Here is a 21,494-nt window from a genome sequence, read left to right on the forward strand (position 1 = left end):
ATATGGACATATAAGAGAATAATGTAGACAAAGTAATATAAAAACTATATCAGTGCAAGAATAGGTTGAAGCAATAGGGTTACAGCCATTGGACAAGTATTAAGTATTAAGTATTAAGTGTTATGTCAAAGTTTTGACCTTTAGTTTTGTTCTACAATGTACATAAATGAATATGTTTGTCCAAGCTGTCATCTGAAACTGTATCAGCCTCTACCACTTTGACCAACAGAGACAATATGGTAGTGAAATGTTCTCATCTTGTGTCTAAACCCTGTTAGCTCATAGCCAGAGCAGACGTTGTGGGATCAACAAAACCGGAGGATTCAGAAACTCCTACAGATATCATCATCCGCGTCATCGACCAGAACGACAACACACCAAAGTTTACTCAGGACACCTATGAGGCCACGGTGGAAGAGGCTGCTCCCGAAGGTGAATCCAGATTACCTCTGTTCATTTTACTGTTGTCAACAAAGTAACAATACAACAATACAGTGAATGTGAAATTGTTAGATTGTCTCTGCAGTTCTGGATGAGGTGAATGTAAGAATAGATTTGTTGGATTCAGGTGTTGTTTATGATTATCAGTTATATTTGAATTCATGAACAGTCTTGTTGGAATCCCTTTTTCTTGCATCTTGAAATTTTATATTATGCCTCAAATAAGGTTACATTTTGTTTGTCATGTTATCTTTCTGTGGCGTCTGACTAAGTAGATTGTTTAAATGTGTATCTTACGTGTTGCACAGGATTTGAGATTCTGCGGGTCAGCGCCACAGATGCAGACGAGCCAGGCAGTGCCAACTCTGACATCTTGTACAGTATCATAAACCAGGACCCTCCTCCTGAGGGCTTGTTCTTTATTAACCCCATCAGCGGAGGACTCCAGGTCAAGAAGACTGGAATACTGGACCGAGAGGTTTGTGGATGTGTGTCTGTTTGTGTGGTTGTGTATGTGTCTGTCTGTATTTGTATTGTTTATTTTGTTTAGCATAATACATGTTGAACAAAATAATAAAATATGATAAAATACAGATTTTGTCAGTTGCTTTGGTTGCATTTCTTGCATCATGATTAACATTTGCATAACTAGAAGCACATTTCTCAAAACAATTTGCGCAAACTGCACTACCTACAGAGTTAATTACCAGCAAAAGCATGCACAGCAACTTGGTCAAAATGCTTAGTTTATGTCTCAAAAGCAAATATTTATCTCAATCAATCAACATGTCAGTGCCATCTGAATGAAAAGTCCTTGTGTCACTGTTATAAATAAGATAGCCAAATGCTTAGCCTTGTTGTCAATATAACAGTTCTGCAGTTGGATGCCATGCCGTGTATTTATTGTCATACAAGAATAAAAGACCAGGCTGACAGCAGTTCTTTCCAAAAAAAGTGTAATAGAAATGGCAAAATCATACTTGACAGATTACATATGACTAGTTCAACACTTTTGCATACTGTATAATGACTCAAGCAATGAGCAAATGCCTAAATGTTTTTGGGGGACTATTCAACAGAAAATTGGTATAATGCATTTTGAGCAACATGACACAAGCAATTGATGATGTAAAAAACAGCACTTGTTTTTGTTCAAAGTAAAGGAAAAAATGCTTGTATGATGTGTATAAGTGACTAGATGATGTCGAAGTTGAACTAGTTGTTCTGAGATCTGAGAAATGCAAACAAACTGAGAAAAAAACTTTATTACAATATCACAATAGAAAGCTAAAGCATGTTGTACTGCATGTCTACATTTCATGATGTTACAATGCTGAAAGAAGTTGCAGTTGCATTAATGTGTGGTTGAGACGACTTGGTGTTGTTTCTGTCTAGACCACCAAGCGCTACACGCTCACCATCCAGGTGGCAGACGACAAAGGCCAGGGTCGAGCTTCCAGCTGCACTGTCCTTCTCACCATCACAGACAGCAATGACAATGCACCCCAGTTCAAACAGGCCACGGTGAGTGGGGAAGATGCAGTCGACTAATCAATCAATTCTACTTGAAATACTTGAGTTATACTTGGATTTAAGGGCAGTCTAGAGAGAATGATGGAAAATCACTTTCTGAAGGCCTTGGTAACTTGGATCAATTCATCTTGTATTAGAAAGTGTAATCTGAACACATTTGTGTGTGTGTGCGTGTGCATATGCGATTGCGTGTGTGCATGTGTGTGTGAACCTTTCTACCCACAGTACAATGCGAAAGTGCCAGAGAACGCTGCTAATGTGGAGGTGGTGAGGATGATGGTGGAGGATGCTGATGAACCTCATACACCCAACTGGAACACCAAGTACTCCATTCTCAGTGGCAACGACGCAGGCTTCTTCAACATCAGCACCGGCACCAGTAAAGAAGAGGGCATCATCAAAACAGTCAAGGTAACATGGCAACCCTCTTACAGAATCACATCTCATCTCAGTATCCCAATTTTGAGTGACAAAACATTTTAGTTCAAAGACCCAGAATAATTCCAGGGATCTTACTTTATGCCTGGTTTTTAAGTACAAGTGTCAAATAGGTATTTCTAAATGATTTAGAATGCTTAGAGAGATACAAGGATACAAGGATACAAGGAAGTTTATTGTCACATGCATATAGTTACTGGAAGTAAGAAATGCAGTGAAATTATGTCTGGTGTCAGCCTATTTGTGCATTAATGGGGGGGGGGGTAAAAAGTGCAGTAGAAGAGGGGTTTAGTAGATTAAGTGACAAGGGCTGCATAAAAAAGGTGGGGGAGGATTGGGATTGGGTGGGGGGCACCAACAAGGAGCACCCAAGAGCAACAGGGGCAAGGAAAAACTCCCTTACCAAGGAAGAAACCTTGGGCAGATCCACGGCTCAAGGGGCTAACCCAACTGCCAGGGGTCTTGGTGTGTGTGTTGGGGGGATGACAGGGGAGATGGGATAGTGTGCTGTGTATGTGGGGAGAGGGCAGTGTGCAATATGTGTGTTGGAGAAGCTTCCTCATGAGACAATGTGCTGTGTATTGGGGGGGGGGGGGGGGGGGGGCAGGGACTTACTATTGCAAGCAGAGTACTGTATGTATGATGTATGTGAGTGATGACAGTGAAGATGTGTGTGTGGGCGGGAGGGGAGTGGAGCAGTGACTGTGTGTGTGTGTGTAGTGTGTGTGTGGGCAGTGTGCTGTAAGTATGTTGGGGATGTGTGTTGGAGAAGCTTCCTGATGAAATAATGTGCTGTGTATGTAGGGGGGGCAGGGACTTACTCTTGCAAGCAGAGTACTGTATTTATGATGTATGTGAGTGATGACAGTGAAGATGTGTGTGTGGGCGGGAGGGGAGTGGAGCAGTGACTGTGTGTGTGTGTGTGTAGTGTGTGTGTGGGTAGGTGGGGGCAGTGTGCTGTAAGAGATGATTGACAGCCAGCACTTACACTACTTTTGCTTTCTAGGATATTTGAACCCTCTTTGCCTGCCCACTATGTTGCAAGGTTTGGGCATTGCAAAGCAATTTAAGTCAAGTTATCTGATGAGCAAACTTGTGAACAACAAATTGTGAAATATCCCTACATTTATTTTTTTACTTAATGATTGGTGAACATCAAATATCACACACGGGCACTGAAGCTTCTAGACAACTTAACAAACTTTGAACTTGAACACTTTCTTTGCATTTTTCTTTCTTTTCATTTTTACAGGATCAAGAGCAAATGCAGCTGCTTTACAAGTCTTCCTCTTATCTTTCGTGTGTTCTCAGGGTCTTGACTTTGAGCAGAACCGGAAATACACTCTAGTTATATCCGTGGAAAATGAGGTTCCTTTTGCGGTTCCCGTGCCCACAGCCACAGCTACCGTCATAATCGATGTGGAGGACCTAAACGAGGCGCCCGTATTTGTGCCTGGGGAGAAACTGGTTGTGAAACCCGAGAACCTGCAAGTAGGCAGTGAGATAGTGTACTACACAGCGACGGACCCAGACGTGGATATGAAGCAAACTATTTTGTAAGCATTACAGCTCAGAAACAGAACATTAAAAACTATTCTGACAAGCACAACGCCCAAACACATGTTGCAAAACTTTTACAGTGTAATGCATACCAAAAATCAGCACTGTAAAAGAACATTGAAAGCCAGTCGGTCAATAGTATCTATGTAGAACCTTTACTACAGAATCAGTTTTACAGTAAGCATCTACAGTTGTGAAAATAAGTTTACACACCCCTGTTGACTAAAGAGAGGAATAAAAAATCAAACAAGGGTTTCAGGAAATGGTCCGAAAATTATAAGACGTTCATAGTATGGACTTCATAAACTACTTAGGCTTACTTACTTGCTGAGCCAGCTGCCATGGAAATGTACATGTATACAGTAAGTGTGAGAGAGGTCCTCCCTCTCTGGAGGACGCTGTTCCTGCCTGACGTCTGTGTGTCTCAGGTATCGTGTGGGGATGGACCAGGCCGGCTGGCTAGCCATAGACCCCTCCAGTGGCCTCATCACGGTGAAGAGCCCCTTGGACAGAGAGTCGTCATTTATGATCAACAACCAATACAAAGCCACTATTTACGCCATTGACCAAGGTATGGTGAGTGGGCCATATGGAACACAGAGGCACACACATAGACACACACACACACACACACACACACACACATACATACATACTGTACACACACACACACACATACACACACACACACACACACACACACACAGACACACACACACACACACACACACACACACACACACGCACGCGCGCGCATAGTCATACGACAGACAGTCATCTGACAGAGACACTCACTGAGAGTCGCCAGAGTCGACAGAGACAGACTTAAGTAACTATCTCACAAAATGCATTGTTCAAATTCAAATTCATAATTCAATTGTAATTAGTTACAGTCACTGAGAAAAGTGTGATTAAGTTCCATTTACTTCTCAATATTTTACTTCTCAATGGTAATGATTACAGATTAAATCCAAATAGTTTCTTTAAAAAAAGTATGTAGACTATATAACATTCATGATTTGGCCTGCCATCTTTTCGCCCGACTAGACAGGCTTAATTAATTTCAGCAATGTGCTCAAATTTTGAGTTTTTGAGGGCCTTTTCTAGTATGCCAATCAAAAACTAATCAGAAAGTTACATTGCTTTGATGAATTAATGGAAATAGTTACATTACATACTACATTTTCAAAAGTAACCTTCCCAACCCTGACAGACTGACACTAAATAGGATTCATGCATTATCATACTGGTTATGTAACCATCCTACCTCTTTGGAACATATACCTCAGGTGGCTTTACACACCATGTTCTATTCTCTACACCTAACTAACCTATTAATTTATCATGTATACAGACCTTACTGCCCTGTAACTGACCCTAGGCAGATGGGTCAGGCCCTTGAGTCGTGGATCTGCTCAAGATTTCTTCCTACTGCATATACTGTATATCTCCAATTCTAGGGAGCTGTTCCTCGTCCCTGTTACTCATGGGCTCTCTCTGAATGTTTAACATTCTGTAAAGCGCCATGAGACATGTGTAATGTTTTGGCGCTCTATAAGTAGAATTAAATTAAAAATTGAAATTGACAGACAGACTGACAGACAGACTTACCCTCTCTTCATCACTCTGCAGCGGAAGACAGCAGCCACATCCCAGCCACTGGTACAGGCACCGTACTGATAAAGCTGGAGGACGTGAACGACAATGCCCCCGTCGTCCACCAGAGGGAGATCACCATGTGCAACATCAAGCCTGTGCCTGCCCTGCTCACCGTCTCCGACCTAGATGATGGACCTGGCCACGCCAACCCCTTTAGGGTGGAGCTCAACTCCAGCCTCCGCAGCCAGTGGCACGCCACCATGAACAACAATAGTGAGGAGGGGACAGAGAGAGGATGTGTGTGTGTGTGTGTGTGTGTGTGTGTGTGTGTGTGTGTGTGTGTGTGTGTGTGTGTGTAGGTGAGTGGGTGATTGGATGTGTGTGTGTGTGTGTGTGTGTGTGTGTGTGTGTGTGTGTGTGTGTGTGTGTGTGTGTGTGTTTGTGAGGGGCCAGATGATAATAATAATAAAAGTTTATATATGATGGTAGACTATTTTATTCAGCCCAGTCTATGTTCTAGCCTCTGCTGAACCTGTATCTAAATTCTGTTTTGTGTTTCAAGAGACTGGAATTCTGCTCAGCATGAAAAGTGCTCTGAGCCAAGGTGTCTACGACATCATGCTGACGGTCTACGACAACGAGGGCTTGGGTCAGGTGAACACACTCGAGGCCAAGGTGTGTGACTGCACAGGAAGTGACAACAACTGCTTTGAAATCCGAGGCGCGGGGTTTGGCCTGCCAGGGATCATGGGTGTTCTGGGTGGCATCCTCTTCTTACTCCGTAAGGGGACATCATTGTCTATGCTCTTCTAATTGAGATCTTCTAATTGTTTACTCTTTACCTTGTTAGGTAATGTTGTGATTACGTGAACGCTGGGGTTTACAAGTGCGTGTTTAGTGCACTAGTGTATGTTTTGTGTACCAGTGTGTGTTTAGTGTGCTAGTGTGTTTATTGTTCTAGTGTGTGTTCAGGGTATTAGTGTGTTTAGGGTGTTAGTGTGTTTATTGTTCTAGTGTGTGTATATTGTACTAGTGTGTGTTTATTGGAGTAGTGTGTTTAGTGTACTACACGTAGTGTGTGTTTATTGTATTAGTGTTTGTTTGGTGTACTAGTGTGTGTTTAGTGTAGTGTACTAGAGTGTGTCTTCCTCGTGCAGTGGTGCTGCTGTTGTTGATGCTGCTGGTGAGGAGGAGGAGGGTGGGGGGGAAGAAGGAGGTTGGAGCTGTGGAGGATGACCTCAGAGACGAGCTCCTGTACTACAATGAGGAGGGCGGAGGAGAAGAGGACAAGGTGAGGCAGTGACAGCCATGAAAACACATACTGATCATCGAAATAAACAAAGATTTCAGAGCAGCCACATAGCGTTCTAAAATCGTTGACTTTTTTTAGAGCTGGAAATGAATAAATGGCCATTGAAAAAACAAGATAGAGCTATCCACAACCAATTAAGCACCAAGTAACGATAAACGCTAATGACTATCCTGATAAACACCAATGCTTCCTGGAAATATATTTGTATAATTGCTTGAGTGGTCGTGGTTAGCCCTACCTTGTTTTTTTAATGTCCATGTATTCCTTTCCAGCTCTCCTTAAAGGGACACCAAGCAAGCCTGATGCTTTTTCTCTACGAAACTCCCCCTCGCTCGGTCTGAAGCTCTTTTCCTTTTCTTTGCGTCTTCCGTCAAGGGTTTTCGCTGCTTCTTCGCCAGCTCTGCCATTATACACATGTTTGCAACAATCTATAGCGTTTTGTTAGCCTGCCTCTGTGCTGTAAACTGATCCTGCTTCGGTCGGCGGGTAGGATACACCGAACTTGCAAGTGGGATATGCTTCCTACAGGCAGTAGGGGCGGGCGAGAGCCTTCATTCGCCCCGTAATGAGTCATTTAACCATATACCGACTTACGAAGATGATTAATTAACACGAAATCGTTGTCTGGTGTCCCTTTAATCTACAGCTCCTCCTTCAAGTTCAGCCTGTTGCTGACATAGGCTACTTGCAATCTTGGATACTGTTGAAGCTTCTATGTTGGTGTTATTTTTTGCACAACTGGCACCACCGGCCTCTACCCACTGCAACTTCAACGAATAGGCAAAATGGGAGTGGGGCTAGCTGAAGAGCTGTTATTGGATCAATCCGGTGTCAGTATGAAAAATGAACCAATGGGCCACTGTCCTTGCTTTGGGCCGATCGTTGGCAATCTAATTCAATTGTATATTCTATCAGCCCAAAGGTGCGTCTGCCACCGGGAAAACGCAGATGGCCAGTCCGCCCCTGATGCAGTATAAGGATAGGCTATAAACCTTTAGTATGCAGAGTGTAGGATATAGTATGAGGAATGGTGTATTGTGTGATAAGTATATGTACTTTAGAAATGTAACCCCCTCCCTCCCTCTCTCCTTTGCTCTCTCAGGAGTTTGACCTGAGCCAGCTCCACCGAGGTCTGGACAACAAGCCTCAGGTCTACCGAGACGATGTGGCCCCCACTCTCACTGCTGCCGCCCCTGTGTATCGCCGCCCCACCAACCCTGACGACATCGGCAACTTCATCTTTGAGGTTAGCTGGTTCTGTTCTACCTTATTGCATGGTTGTGTTGTTACAAAGGGGATACGATGGAAAGTGGTACTGAAATCTCCTACTGTCTCTGCCATTTTTGAGCTCCCTTGATCATTGATTTCTTATGGAGGTAGTTCAGGTTTGCAGAGTAGGTCAGTAGGTCAGATGAGGATCAGTAGCACTCTCATCTCCCTCATCTATGTTAAAACAAAGTAGAGGTCTGCGCGGGACTGATTTTTCAGTCCCGCTCCCGCAATATTCTGTCCCGCTCCCGCCCGCTCCCGCATTAATGTGTCATTTTTAGTCCCGCTCCCGCCCGCTAAAGCCCGCATGCAGGAGGGATAGCCTATTCAGTTTTTCTTTCTGTCTCACGAAAGGAGCACACACACCTGAGAAAGACTCCAGATGTCAGTTTCTTGGTTCTGAATGTAGGCTAACATCTGAAGTAGCTAGCCTAGGCCTAGTCTGGTGCCCTCTTCCTCTGTCATGCTTTCGATTTTTGAGTTTTGACATTGAGCAGCAGGAACAAATTGAACCCACGTAAACGACAATATAGGCTATAGGCCTGCTGTCCGTCAGTTATGCTTAAACCCCGTTTTTTAATGCTGCCTAACAGAACATCCAGCTGAACTATATGAACAGTACTTTAATCATTTCCATATTTAATTTTAAGCACATATTTAATTTGCAGGAGTGCAGTGAATCATCGGTTCGCACTCTTTTGCGTCGGGTCCTGCGGGTCTACCGCGGGAGTGCAGACCTCTAAAACAAAGGCCCCATTCTCTTTCAGTCAAAGCACTTTGAAGTCAACCAATGTTAGGCTTATTTTCCTCAGACTGCAATGAGGTTGAAGTAAGTAAAGTCAGTAAAATGTATTTCTAAAGTACATTTATAGACCGCTTACGCTAACCAAAGTGTTGTACAGAGTGCAAGTAAACAGATAAAAGTATGTATACACATACATCTACACATTAAAAAGAAACAGCAAGGGGCAAACACAGAATTACAGACAGAGCAAGTTGGACATTAAAGGGCCAAGAAGGCTAGCCTGGCCCCGCCCACCTAGATCTTCTTTCAGGGAGATTTAGTCTGAAATACCATAGTTTATAACCGTTTCCCTCACACAAGAAAAATGTCTTCAGTCAATCAGCGATGAGAAGGGAAGACGAAACCGAAACTTATTGTGATAAACAGAAGCAGCACCACCTGCTGCAAACGTCAAAAAATGCAGTTGGAAAAATGCAGAAATTTATTTACAGCAAAGGTAGACCCACATATATTGTTTCCTGACTGTTGATGCTGTTTATTGTCAGTTTGTAAAGTTCAGGCGAGGTAGGAAGTACTGTAACGTTAGAAATCTCTGAACAATGTGATTGGTAAGGCTGGACCAATGATTTCAATTAAGGTAGTTCCCATTGCGATGCAAGTGTTTTAAACGTTTCCCAATGGAGAGTCACCAGACTTTATTCACTTTGTGAATGAGTTTTGATAGCTACGTTAAAAGGCTATGTTAAGGTCAGAGAGTACAGGTGAGTTTTAAGCCCAGGTTTAAGCAGTGATGGAGGGGGTATTTCTTATGTGAAGTCGCAGCGGATACCACAAGTGTGGAGCAGATCAGTGGCACTCTCACCTCCCTTATCTCTTTTAAGGATGTTGGGAAAAACCCAAAGGTGGCATTCTTTTTCAGTTGAAGCACTTTGACTTCAATGCTTACTTGCTTCAGACTGCAATGAGGTTGAATGAATGAAGCATGTGCTGTTATATGGTAGTAACATGGAATAAAATCTTCAGTGGGGGTGCCTGGATAAGTAGATGACCTCGAGATGGAGAATGCATTTGCATTGGTTAGCATCCCGTATTCTGTTGTGCGTTTGAACTTGACTGTGACATTATGTTGTGTCTGTCCTCTCCCCCAGAACCTGGCGGCTGCAGACGGTGACACGACGGCGCCCCCCTTTGACTCGCTGCTGGTGTTTGACTATGAGGGGGCGGATTCCATCTGCGGCTCTCTCAGCAGCCTGCAGTCCAGCAGCTCGGACAGAGACCAGGACTACGAGCACCTGCAGCATTGGGGCCCGCACTTCAGGAAGCTCGCCGACATGTATGGAGGAGGCGAGGATGACGAGCTTTGAACACCAAGCGTCACCAAGGGTTGGGGTGGGGGGTCATTATGTTGTGTTGCTGTGTCCTGTTACCTTAGCTCTTTATCACAACACTGACATAGCTGTCATGATTACAACAACTAAAGCAACATTTCCGAGGTATGTTTTCATGGGAAAATAGTCTTGGTGTCATCTTCAAATTAATTTTGATAGCATACAGTCAAAGTGAAACACTGGTAAGCATGGCAGTCATTTCCACCAGCTGTTCCCATTTGCACTGTGTAGTCCTGTAGTTCCAGACAGGATGGGAGAAGTCCAAGAAAAGTTTATATAGCGTTACAATGACGTCTATATCACCAAAATACACCAGTTAGCATGCTAGCAAGCTTTTAGAAGTCCCAGTTATATGCTGTTGTCTTTTATGTCTCTTAAGTACTTTTAAATTGTTAGTTTGTTTTAATCTAAAAAGGCCCTCCTTAGTGCTGCTTTTCAAAAACAATACTGTATTAATGTCAAAAGCAGTGACTTTGCCTGTTTTTGCTGTATATTAGTTAAGTAGCCTACAGTAAAGGTTGTGTCATGTAAATGTACCACAGAACATGATATTTCCCGTGCTTTACCCCTGAAATTGCTGTATTAGTCACATGATGGGATGATGTTAAGTGTATTTCTTTGTGTTTGTGTGTCAGATCTGGCTTTAAAATGATAATTTTACAAGGGTCTTTAATCAGGGGGATTGTTAACAATAAGGAAAGTGAATGTGATGAGCATTTTAATTGATGTACCGTATTTTCCGGACTATAAGTCACTCCTGAGTATAAGTCGCATCAGTCAAAAAATGCATCATGAACAGGAAAAAAACATATATAAGTCGCACCAGACTATAAGTCGCATTTATTTAGAAAAGTATTTCACAAAATCCAAAACCAAAAACATATGTAACTGGATTATTGAGGCCAAAAAGATTAATAATGAAGACGAAGGAGTGAAGGCAGCCAAGAGGAGGACAGGAAGGTAATTGCAAAGCAAAAGTTTCACTGAAAGAAAATGCCATGTGGTACACCAAAATGTATCTAAAATGTGGAGAATACAATGCAATCAAGCATTTTGGGCGATGTGGAGTCACAAGCTGTCAGCAGATTAAATGCTCACGAGAGAGAAAAAGATGCAGTTTTAGACATCACTGAAGCAAGACAGGCGATAGGCCTAGGCCCGACGGTAATTGTAAAGCAATTTACAAAAGATTCACTGAACAAAAATGCTGATATGATACATGAAAATGTAGCTAAAATGTGGATAATTCAATGCAATTAAGCATTTTGGGCGATATGGAGTCACAAGCTGGCTGCAGATTAAATAGGCTACTCATGATAGAGAAAAAGACGGTTTTAAAAGGACGTGACCGAAGCTGAGGCAAGCCAGGCAATAGGCCTATAGGCCCGACGGTAATTGTAAAGCAATTTACAAAAGATTGACTGAACAAAAATGCTGGTGTGGTACATGAAAATGTAGCTAAAAATGTGGAGAATGCAATGCAATCAAGCATTTTGGACAATGTGGAGAGATAAGCCGCAGCAGATTAAATGCTTGAGAGAGAAAAAGATGCGGTTTTAAAAGGACGTGCAGACCGAAGTTGCAGCAAGCAGGTGATATTTAGAAATTGATTTCACAAAATCCAAGACTAAGAACAGACAGACTATGTAACTGGACACATTGAGGCCAAAAATATTGAGAATTCTACAGGGAATGTTGAAGATGAAGGAGTGATACAAGCAATTATTAAAGAAGAGTTTCTGCTTGAATTCAAAGTATCATTTCAAATTATTCAATAGGCTACATTTAAACTATACATTGCTCAACTGACAGCAGCACCACACAGTTACTGAATTTGCCTATGTGTAAAGAGCTAAATTACCTAGATTGTAGTAGACGTTAATCACTGTAAGACAACTGAAACAACACAAAATAAATAGGACTGTTGCTGGAAATATTTAATTCCTGTAGGCTATACTACATTGCTGGTTATCAACCTACATTTTGGAACATTATAGCTACATTAACTAATTATCTTTAATGTCTTATGGTTCACTATCAAGTTGTATGAAAGAGTGTCTGGATTTCCATCCACTTATTGCGAGATAAGAGCCAAAGAGGTCTAAGATAGCCTAAATTTAGTTATTTTTTAAATTATGCATGATTTACTTTTTTTTTTTAAATGTGTGGGCTGATGCCTGGCAGCAACAATTGTGTTTAAAGGTTATTGCTTCAGCCTCTAGCTCAGAAAGGGGCTGCGTGTGACTGGTAGCTTGAGAGCAACGTGTTGGAAATTCATGGTGTAGAATGATGACTTTTCATTGGCAACAATATTAAACCAACCAACATAAATTATTAAGAAGAGCTCTTTTATGAGTTAAATTGAAGCAAACTTATACTGGCTTTTATTTGTCCGAATCTGAGGCCCGCTATAAATAGGATCCCGGCCATAATTTGAGCATTTAAGTATGCACTGTGTGTTTTAGGCATAGCACAAGCACTAATCTCTGACTGAAAGTGCACAGGACTTGTGCATTTGAGAGCGCTCTCTCTCGCTGTAGACGGTAATGTTTCATGTAGGGTTCATGTCAGTTAATATAAATTAACGTTTAAAAACATGTTCAATTATATATTTTTTTTCATATATAAGTTGCACCTGACTATAAGTCGCAGGACCAGCCAAACTATGAAAAAAAGTACAACTTATAGTCCGGAAAATGTTTTTTAGATAAATATTTTTTATGCATTGGCCCAAATAATAGTTAGGTATGCCATATAGAAAGATAATATAAATATAAAAAATTATGAGGAACTTTTTTTACTTGTACATTCATTGGAGTTGTTTGAAATTCTGAAAAAGTGCCACAATAGCATTGCTATTTCTTGAGCAATTACACAATGTACTAATGTACTACTTTTAGTGTGGTGCCTATATGTGTCATAAATAAACATAATTACAACCTCTCTTCCTGTCATGTGTACTCGAGGTAACTGAGTCATACTTTCATCAGTTCTCCGCAGCTGCTTGCCAACCTCAAAGGGCTTTTGTTTTGAACTCGTCAGCCAGTCTGCGCCATCAGACTCAGAGTAAGACTCCTGGCTGAACTTCGACCCCAGAGGAGTTTGTCACATGAAGACGGAAGAGTGGGACACGAGAAAGAATTTTTAGATCAGTGTCGGTCTGTTCTTGTTTGTTATGTTATAGAGGTTTCGGGGATTATTGATTATTCTCCATGGCTCTTAATGAGGAGTGAGACAGTTACTAAGAATCTGCATGTGGATCTACAGTTAACAGACACAAAGGTGAGTCTTGTTAACCCATACGGTATGCATACACCATTATGGTACTGGAAGGAGCACACTGTAGGGTATGCTTACACTATTAGAGTACCTGGGGTATCATACTGGTATTCTGTGTGTGGGTATTTTTGTCAGTGTGCTCGTGTTTGTGTGTATGTGTGTTTATTTCTTTTTTTATATGTGAATGCATGCATCTGTGTGTGTCCTTTTGTTGTATGGGCTGGCAATAATCTGAGTACTGATAAGTGGATACTCAATAACAGTATAACAATAGAGCTGTAACAGCTGAATTGGCCATTGCGTCTGACCTGCCCTGGGCGTTCACTCTTCATTGGAGCAAGCTGCTCAGACTAAAGAGGTTTCAATTTGAATTTCAAGTCAGTATCTTTAACTGGATCTCATAAGAGTGTGTTAAAAACATGAGCAGTATGTGAATGAAATTAAATAGATACCCATAGCATAGGTGCTACTAACAGTGTATTATGTGCTCTCAGAAATGTCTGAAATACTGTAACTGTACTAAAAGTGACCACCAAGTCATGAAATGTAAGTAACAAATAGAGTGAAGTAAAGTATTTAAACAGAATATAAGATATGTTTGGAGAAAGGTATATCTGACAAATATGAATTGACCACTTCCTGTAATCCCAGATGAGCCAGAACATGTTTCAGGAAGGCCTGTATCAGGTGTTCTTTAAGGAACAGCCACGCCCCAAGCCCCGCACCCGCTCCCTGCTGACAAGCTCCAATCAGACTGAGGTGAAGGAGATACGATTGGCCCGCTGGTTTGGAGCCATAGTTAATGTCCGCCTACTCATAACTGGGGTGAGAGATGCTGTTATTATACTAAGTCAATTGCTTTGATTTACACCAAACATTATATTTATTACATAAAACCCAATGATGTTGTCTCTAAACATCTTGAAGGACAACATTTGGAAGTAGTCTTGTTTTAGTTGAGATGCATATGTCAGATGCAGGGCTTAGAAGAGAATTTTTCACATAGATCTCTTTTCCTTGAGGTCATCGAGTACTGTTGCTACAAAAACACCCTGAAAACAATCGGTTCCACCTAGCTGGAGTTGCTAAACGTGGGGCCCATGAACATGCCCCCAGAATGTAGCACTGTAGCTGAACATGGGGGCTCATGAACATGCACTGTGGGTGCTAGCAGCTCTAGCTGTTTGCTGCAGCAGCTGTAGTTAGAAGAGATTGTTTTGTTGTAACGACAGTACTCGTGACTTGGAGAAACAAAGATCCATGTGAAAAATTGCCGGAATTCTCCTTTAAGGACAATAATTCATAATTTCTTTAACCTTGCATGTCCCACCCGGTCGTGCCCTGAGATGACAACTAGTGTGCTCAGTTAATTGTTCTGTGGTGACTATCAGTGCGCTCAGGTGCTGTGTGACCTCTGACCCTTGTCTCAGGTGGTGCAGCTGCTTGGCGCGGTGGCCTGCATCCTCTCCACCATCTCCCTCTCCTGCCTCAGTTTCAACTGCTCCATCACCATGACCACGCCACTGTGGGCCAGCCTGTTTGTGAGTGAAACCCTAGACTCAGATCGGTCTTTGCAGCCCATTCCCATCAGACTGCTTTGGGCTGTCAGGGATTGCTCTGGAATAATTTACCTTCACAGGACATTGTAGCAGAGGCCTTCAATACTGTAGTGTATTTTCATGTGTGCTGCACGGCTATCAAATTCCATCAAATGGGTATCCATGGGTAACAAACTCCATGAGCCTTTTTATGTGTGCTCTATGGGTACCAAATGAATGACCTTGGTGTGACTAACTTCCTCTACAAAGTCATCAACTGGTACACAACAAATTGCATTTGTTTATGTAACTAACCGACAGGACTTGTTTCGTTTTTGGCAGATGGTCGTAAGAATGAAAAGTTGCTCAAACAGTGATATAGCAGCTGAGTGAGTGCATTTGTATATATTTTTTCTTACAGTACATTTTCTGCGGTTGTCTTGCCATTGAAATGCAGCGGAAACCAACAAAAATAAAAGTGAGATTGATTGAGATTTCCCCTTATAAGTTAACTGGGTTGAACTGAGTTGTTAAAAGTATTGAGATTCATGGCGTGTCTGTATAACCCGAGCACAGGTCATGATTCTGATGGGCCTCACTGTTCTCTGCCTCCTACTGGGACTAGTGGCTCTCCTCACCTTCACACTCAAACACACCAAACCAGCCACTGTTCAGCAGGTGTGTGAGGGTTTGTATGTGTGTCTGTATATGTAGGCTATATGTACACGTACATGTGTGTTCAGGATGCCTGTCTATATATGCTTCAAGTGTGACTACACCAGACATAAATCTTTCACAATAATGTATGTGATTCTAATGAATGATAAATGCTTATGAAAATCTTCTCTGTCTCTCCTCTCTCTCCGTTTCTGTCATTTGTTGCTGCCCCCTATCCCACCCTCAGCGTGCTGGTTTGTATGTGCTGAAGGGCAGCTCCATCCTCTTCATGCTCCTGTGTCTGTTGGCCTCGCTCTACACACTCTTCCTGACATGGAGGGGTCTGCAGCGCTACAGCGCCTCCTACAGACAGGACTACACCAGTGTACTACAGGTGCACAAACAGACCCACCATACCACACATGAACATTGCATGTATTTTCACTTATACTCTTGTAAAGCATTTGGTTGCATGCTTCCTAACTGACACACAGAGCACCCAAATACAAAGAGAGGAAATTCTTGACTTAAAATAACTCTTTATTCCAGGAACCCGATGACCCCACGGGCCCACTCTTGGACAGAGATGAATTCAGTCTGTAGAGAAGAAATTTACCCATTTTGCTTTGTGTGTGTGTGTGTGTGTGTGTGTGTGTGGGTGTATGTGTTTGTTTGTGTATGCATGTGTGTGTGTGTGTGTGTGTGTGAGAGAGACCTTTTTAACATTTATACATTCTTACAGTATATGTATCAGTCTTTGCACAGAATCTGAGCACAGTTCTTTATTTATTTTTGACTATCATCAAATTCCCATGCTGTGAGGATGCAGATGCAGATACTCATCCAAAAATGGCATTATTCCTCACATTAGTCTTTTTTCTATCATGATGTCAGTTTTTGTTAACTACTGGCAATACTTGACAGAGCTGGAAGAAATTACAGAAATACCAGAATCTTTGTAAAATCTATTAATTGTATATCAAATGCATTAAATTATAGCCCTTGTTAGATCACAGCTGATTCTTTTTTCTGTTGGTAAATATTTTTCATTCAGGGGTGTCCTGAGGCACTGTTTTCTAAATCCATGCTATAAGTGAAATATCTAGTGGGTGGGGGCAGCACAAACTCCAATGCTGTAACATTTCAGTATTTGCGAGTGACTCCAAATATAAATATATTACAATTCTAAATACCAGGTAATCACTTCTATATTTCTATAAAAAGAAGTGGCTGTATTTGTGTGTTCTGTTCCGTTTGATCTTATTTATCTGAAATCTTATTGCATTATTAATCTGGCTATTATTACTGTCATTTACAGAAACATGTTAACCTGCACTCAGGTTTATGACTTAAGTAGTAGGGTACGGCAAGGCCTATAGCCTTAACAACTAGCCTTAACAACACAGCTCGTTTAGTTAACAGCTAGTTAGAGAACATTAACAAGTTGAATTATTGGTGTAATTGTTAGAGAAACTGCCATCAATCAGTGAACCTATACTATAGGTCCCTAATGTAATTCTGTAACTTCCCTTTGGGGATGAATAGTATATCTATCTATCTATCTATCTAGGATTTTTTAAGGTCAGATGACCTCTGTGTTGTGAACCTGTGTGGTTACTCAGGGTAATTAGGTCACGTGGTGTTGATGGTGGCAAGAATCATAATATCACCTGTTTTCTTGCTAGTGTGTTATGAATTGAGAGGGGATGATGGGGGAAGCCTTAGCCATTGAGGCAGTGCAAGTGGACATGGTGTAAAGTACCGGTTGTTATATTTTATGTTGTACTATTAAACTGTTAATAGTTCCATGTTCACAGAATTAAATCTCGGATCCCGGTTTCAACTGCTTGTCGTTTTACTCCCAATTCCAAAGGCAAGTGTAACATTAAACAGGTTCCCCAATTACACTTCATAACATAAAGTTCCTCTTAAAGAGATAGCTCTCTATTCAGTACATGACATCCCCCCTTTACTTGGACATAAATTCTTACGAAATAAACATGTCTTCTTTCAGGGCAATGTTCTCTGTCATGAATACAAACACAACTAAAATGTCTTCTCAAAACGTACTGTTTTAAAGTTACCCACAGCATTTAAACTGGTTACTCATAAATCATCTGTAACATTTCAACACTGGTTATCAGAACTCATATGTAACTCATCTGCTTTAGTACAGCAAACATTTACATTGACAAAGAACAGTCAATTCTTTCTTTTTTTTAATCAAAACATGTGACTTAAGTCATGACAAAGTCTTTTAGTCTCTCAGGTGGTTTTCTGTGGCGCTGAGGCCTAAGAGGTGCAGGAGGGCTGCTCTGTTCAGCTGGCACAACAGGATTACTGTAAGTGTCCATAGCTGGTTGTTGCTCTGGGTTTGACCCAGTCTCCCCGTTTCCCACTTCTTCTGTTCCATGTAGGTCTGTAATGTATTTCTTCACACTGGTTGTGTTTTGGCTGTACTGAGTTCCGGCAGGTGATTCCACGGTTACTTTGTTCCCGTACTTGCTTACTACTGTATGTGGTGTTTTGTTGAATGTTGTAGTGAACTTATCCACTTTCTCCTCCCAAATTGACGCTCGTCTGAGAAATTGAGTTTTGGATAATGTTCAGCTTCGGCAGCTTTACACTGAGGAATCCTAGAGACGAGTCCATAGCAACAAGTTCATGTGTTGAATTTGTTATTACCCAGTGTGCTTTGTTGAATGGTCTCAATGTTTTATTGTTTTATTTCATGTGAATACTTACTAGAGGAGTAACTTATTTCAAGTAGGCAAATGCAGTTGCAGGAAGTGTGCATTTAGTTTCCATGCTTATTGTGTTTCCACAACAATGTTAGTGAGTAGCCTAAATCTACTGAAATGGCCACCATCTTGGTGAAGTGTGATGTGTAAGATCAGAAAGCAGAGGTTGATTTTAGAACGGTAGCCTAAGTCAATGTGATTTCATAGCGCTTAAAAGCGTGGGCGGAAGGTATCGACAATTAGTGGAGGAGGGTCATGTCTCTTTTGAAAATACTGCTGGAGTGTCGATGAAAATTTTCTAGCAGGCAGGGAAGGGTCATGGAAGTTTTGATTGAAGCTCTCAAAATCCCTCTGGTGGCCCCGGTTATTAATCACGAACAGTCCCTAACCGAGTTGCCCAGTTAGGGGCTCGTCATCACTTTTGTCGTAACGTTGTAGTTCGTTTGTAGTCCATGTGGCCTTTAATGTCCAACAGTTTTAATGTGAACTTGGGAATTTGCTGTTTTTGTCACTTGAAAGCTGCATATCTTTATTCACAAGTGTCTTACACTATATTTTAAGCAAATACAGTTGTTTATTTAGGATTAGAGAGTGTATGTTTTAAACTTTGTTGTGGCATCCGTGTTTGTCACACATTCCGACAGCAAAGCACATGAACACTTGCTGTGGGAAAAACAAAGTAGCCACGGGGGCGGTCCTTGTCATTCCCAACTGCCATGAATGCACCATAAGTCCAACTCCTCATCGTGTCAGCTTGACCCTGCCCCCACCCCTCTACTTAAAGCCTGCTCCACATCCCTGTCTGAACCCATTACATTGATTGTTAACACCTGCCTCAACTCTGGTGTGGAGCCTGCTGCCCTAAAGACTGCTGCAGTTACACCCATTTTCATAAAACCTGACTCCGACCCTACATTACTATTAAACTACCGCCCTATCTCCAACCTCCCCTTCCTGGCCAAGGTACTGGAAAGAGTGGTGGCCTCACAACTACACACCTTTCTTAACCACCACGACCTGTATGAGCTCTTTCAATCTGGCTTCCGCTCATGTCACAGTACAGAGACTGCCCTTCTACGCATAGTTAACAACCTCCTCCTGTCTGCTGACTCTGGTTCATTTAACATTCTCATTCTCCTTGACCTTAGTGCTGCTTTCGATACCATCAACCACAATGTTCTAATCTCCCGTCTGTCTGCTATTGGTGTTTCTGGCACAGCCCTCAATTGGTTTCAGTCATACCTCACCAACAGAAAGCAGTTTGTAACACTTGGTCCACATCAGTCCTCCAAGTCCCTTGTCACTCGTGGTGTCCCCCAGGGTTCTGTACTTGGGCCCCTCCTCTTTCTCATATACATCCTCCCTCTTGGCCAGATTATTCGCAGCCACGGTCTCAGGCCCTGTTTACACGACAACGCTCACAGGTGAAAACTGCGAAATATTTTATCAGATGTGCCTTTCGTTTAGAGGGCGACAGCGTTTTGGGGGCTTAAAAACGCAAAAAGGTGAAACCACCCTCCAGAGTGGAATTCTTGAAAATGCTCCACCGTCGCGTTCCCGTCTAAAGGGTAAAGACGCAAAAGTCTACTCACGTTGGCTCTTGTCATGTACGCGTTTACGTCACAGTCCTGGAAAATAATGTAGTGCCGACGAGAAGTTAGGTGACGGGGAGGCCAAAACTCCCGGTAATTTATTTACTAAGGATGTTTATTATTTATCTAAGGATGTACAGGCTAGGAAATGGGCAGCAGGAGGTGTCCACTTAAAACAACAAACTGATCACTGTGAATCACGGTTTCAATCACTCGTCATTCACATTCATCGACCAACAACGCAACGCAACACTATCCTACTGACTCGTAGCCTGCACTTCTACTCTGACTAACCCCCTATTATATTCCCTTATCAATCATAACCTATCTGAACCCCTAAATATTCCCCCCGAACACCTAGCCTACCCCCAATCAAAATACATCAGAACTCTTTGACACATTCTATGACACAGGAGGGAGAGGGAAACACAACTCTCTCACGCACACACGCGCAAACTTGGTGGTGTTGTGTGGCAGTGCTTCACACTACCACCTAGCTGCCTGGCATGCATACTACATCGGATTTCACACACTTTTGCGTCACCGTATACACGCAGATTTCTGTCAAAAAATGCTCGTCTAAACGCGGAATAAAAAGTGAGGACGCAACGCCACTTTTGCGTTTTCTCTATAGATCGTTTTCGCCTCAACTTCCACTGCTATGCAGATGACATCCAACTCTATCTTACCACTCCCTCTCCCTCTGACCCCCCACCATGTTCCCTCACTGACTGCCTCTCTGACTTAAAATTATGGATGCAAAACAATTTTCTCAAGCTCAACACAGACAAAACCGAAATTCTGCTGATTGGCCCTAAAAGCATCCTCACCAAATCTCCCCGTCTCACTCTCAACATTGATGGCTCATCTGTCCACTCCACCCCTGTTGTTAAAAACCTTGGCATTCAGCTTGACTCCACCCTTAGCTTTGATCCTCATATCAAATAATCACTAACTAAGATTGCTTTTTTTCACCTCCGTAACATTGCACGCCTCCGACCCTTCCTCTCTGCTAGTGATGCAGACTTTGGTTCACTCTTTCATTATGTCCCGTTTAGATTACTGCAACTCACTTTTCCTTGGTCTCCCCACTAAAACCCTTCAAAGACTACAATATATTCAAAACTCTGCAGCCAGGCTCCTCACCCATACCCATGGACAGATTATGAACTTTCTGGCCCCTGGGCCAAGATGCATTAAGGGCCCCCCACTAATTGTCGCATGTGGGAGGGGGGGGGGTTGATGTGATTTCCTGTATTCTGGTGCATTTTGGGGATGGCCAATACTTTAATTCAATCAGATTCATAGCCTGTTGATATTGAGGCAATGATTCCATGCAAAGGCTTGGGCCCAAGGGCCCCATGATCCCTTGGGCCCCTGGGCCTGGGCCCGGTAGGCCCGT

General features: G+C 42.3%; 1 protein-coding gene across 2 annotated transcripts in view; it reads left to right on the forward strand.

The window, feature by feature from the left end:
• The window catches only part of LOC143142588 (B-cadherin-like), a 22,316-nt gene extending 10,603 nt beyond the window's left edge, over window positions 1-11,713 (forward strand). The window contains exons 7-17 of one of the 2 annotated variants that reach the window (XM_076303583.1): window positions 279-432; window positions 750-919; window positions 1,837-1,965; window positions 2,200-2,385; window positions 3,724-3,968; window positions 4,401-4,543; window positions 5,605-5,844; window positions 6,134-6,352; window positions 6,729-6,862; window positions 7,986-8,129; window positions 10,046-11,713. In XM_076303583.1, the coding sequence (XP_076159698.1) occupies window positions 279-432; window positions 750-919; window positions 1,837-1,965; window positions 2,200-2,385; window positions 3,724-3,968; window positions 4,401-4,543; window positions 5,605-5,844; window positions 6,134-6,352; window positions 6,729-6,862; window positions 7,986-8,129; window positions 10,046-10,261 (1,980 nt within the window). In that variant the 3' untranslated portion in view covers window positions 10,262-11,713. Of the gene's footprint in view, window positions 1-278; window positions 433-749; window positions 920-1,836; window positions 1,966-2,199; window positions 2,386-3,723; window positions 3,969-4,400; window positions 4,544-5,604; window positions 5,845-6,133; window positions 6,353-6,728; window positions 6,863-7,985; window positions 8,130-10,045 lie in introns of those variants that run through there. The other variant, XM_076303592.1, reaches the window with a different exon arrangement.
• Window positions 11,714-21,494: the final 9,781 nt, after the last annotated feature.

This window comes from Alosa pseudoharengus, unplaced genomic scaffold (assembly GCF_046254945.1).
Source record: "Alosa pseudoharengus isolate Yale_2024_CS ecotype anadromous, Long Island Sound unplaced genomic scaffold, YU_APseudo_1.1 YU_APseudo_1.1_scf_10, whole genome shotgun sequence".
NCBI classification, from domain to species: domain Eukaryota; kingdom Metazoa; phylum Chordata; class Actinopteri; order Clupeiformes; family Clupeidae; genus Alosa; species Alosa pseudoharengus.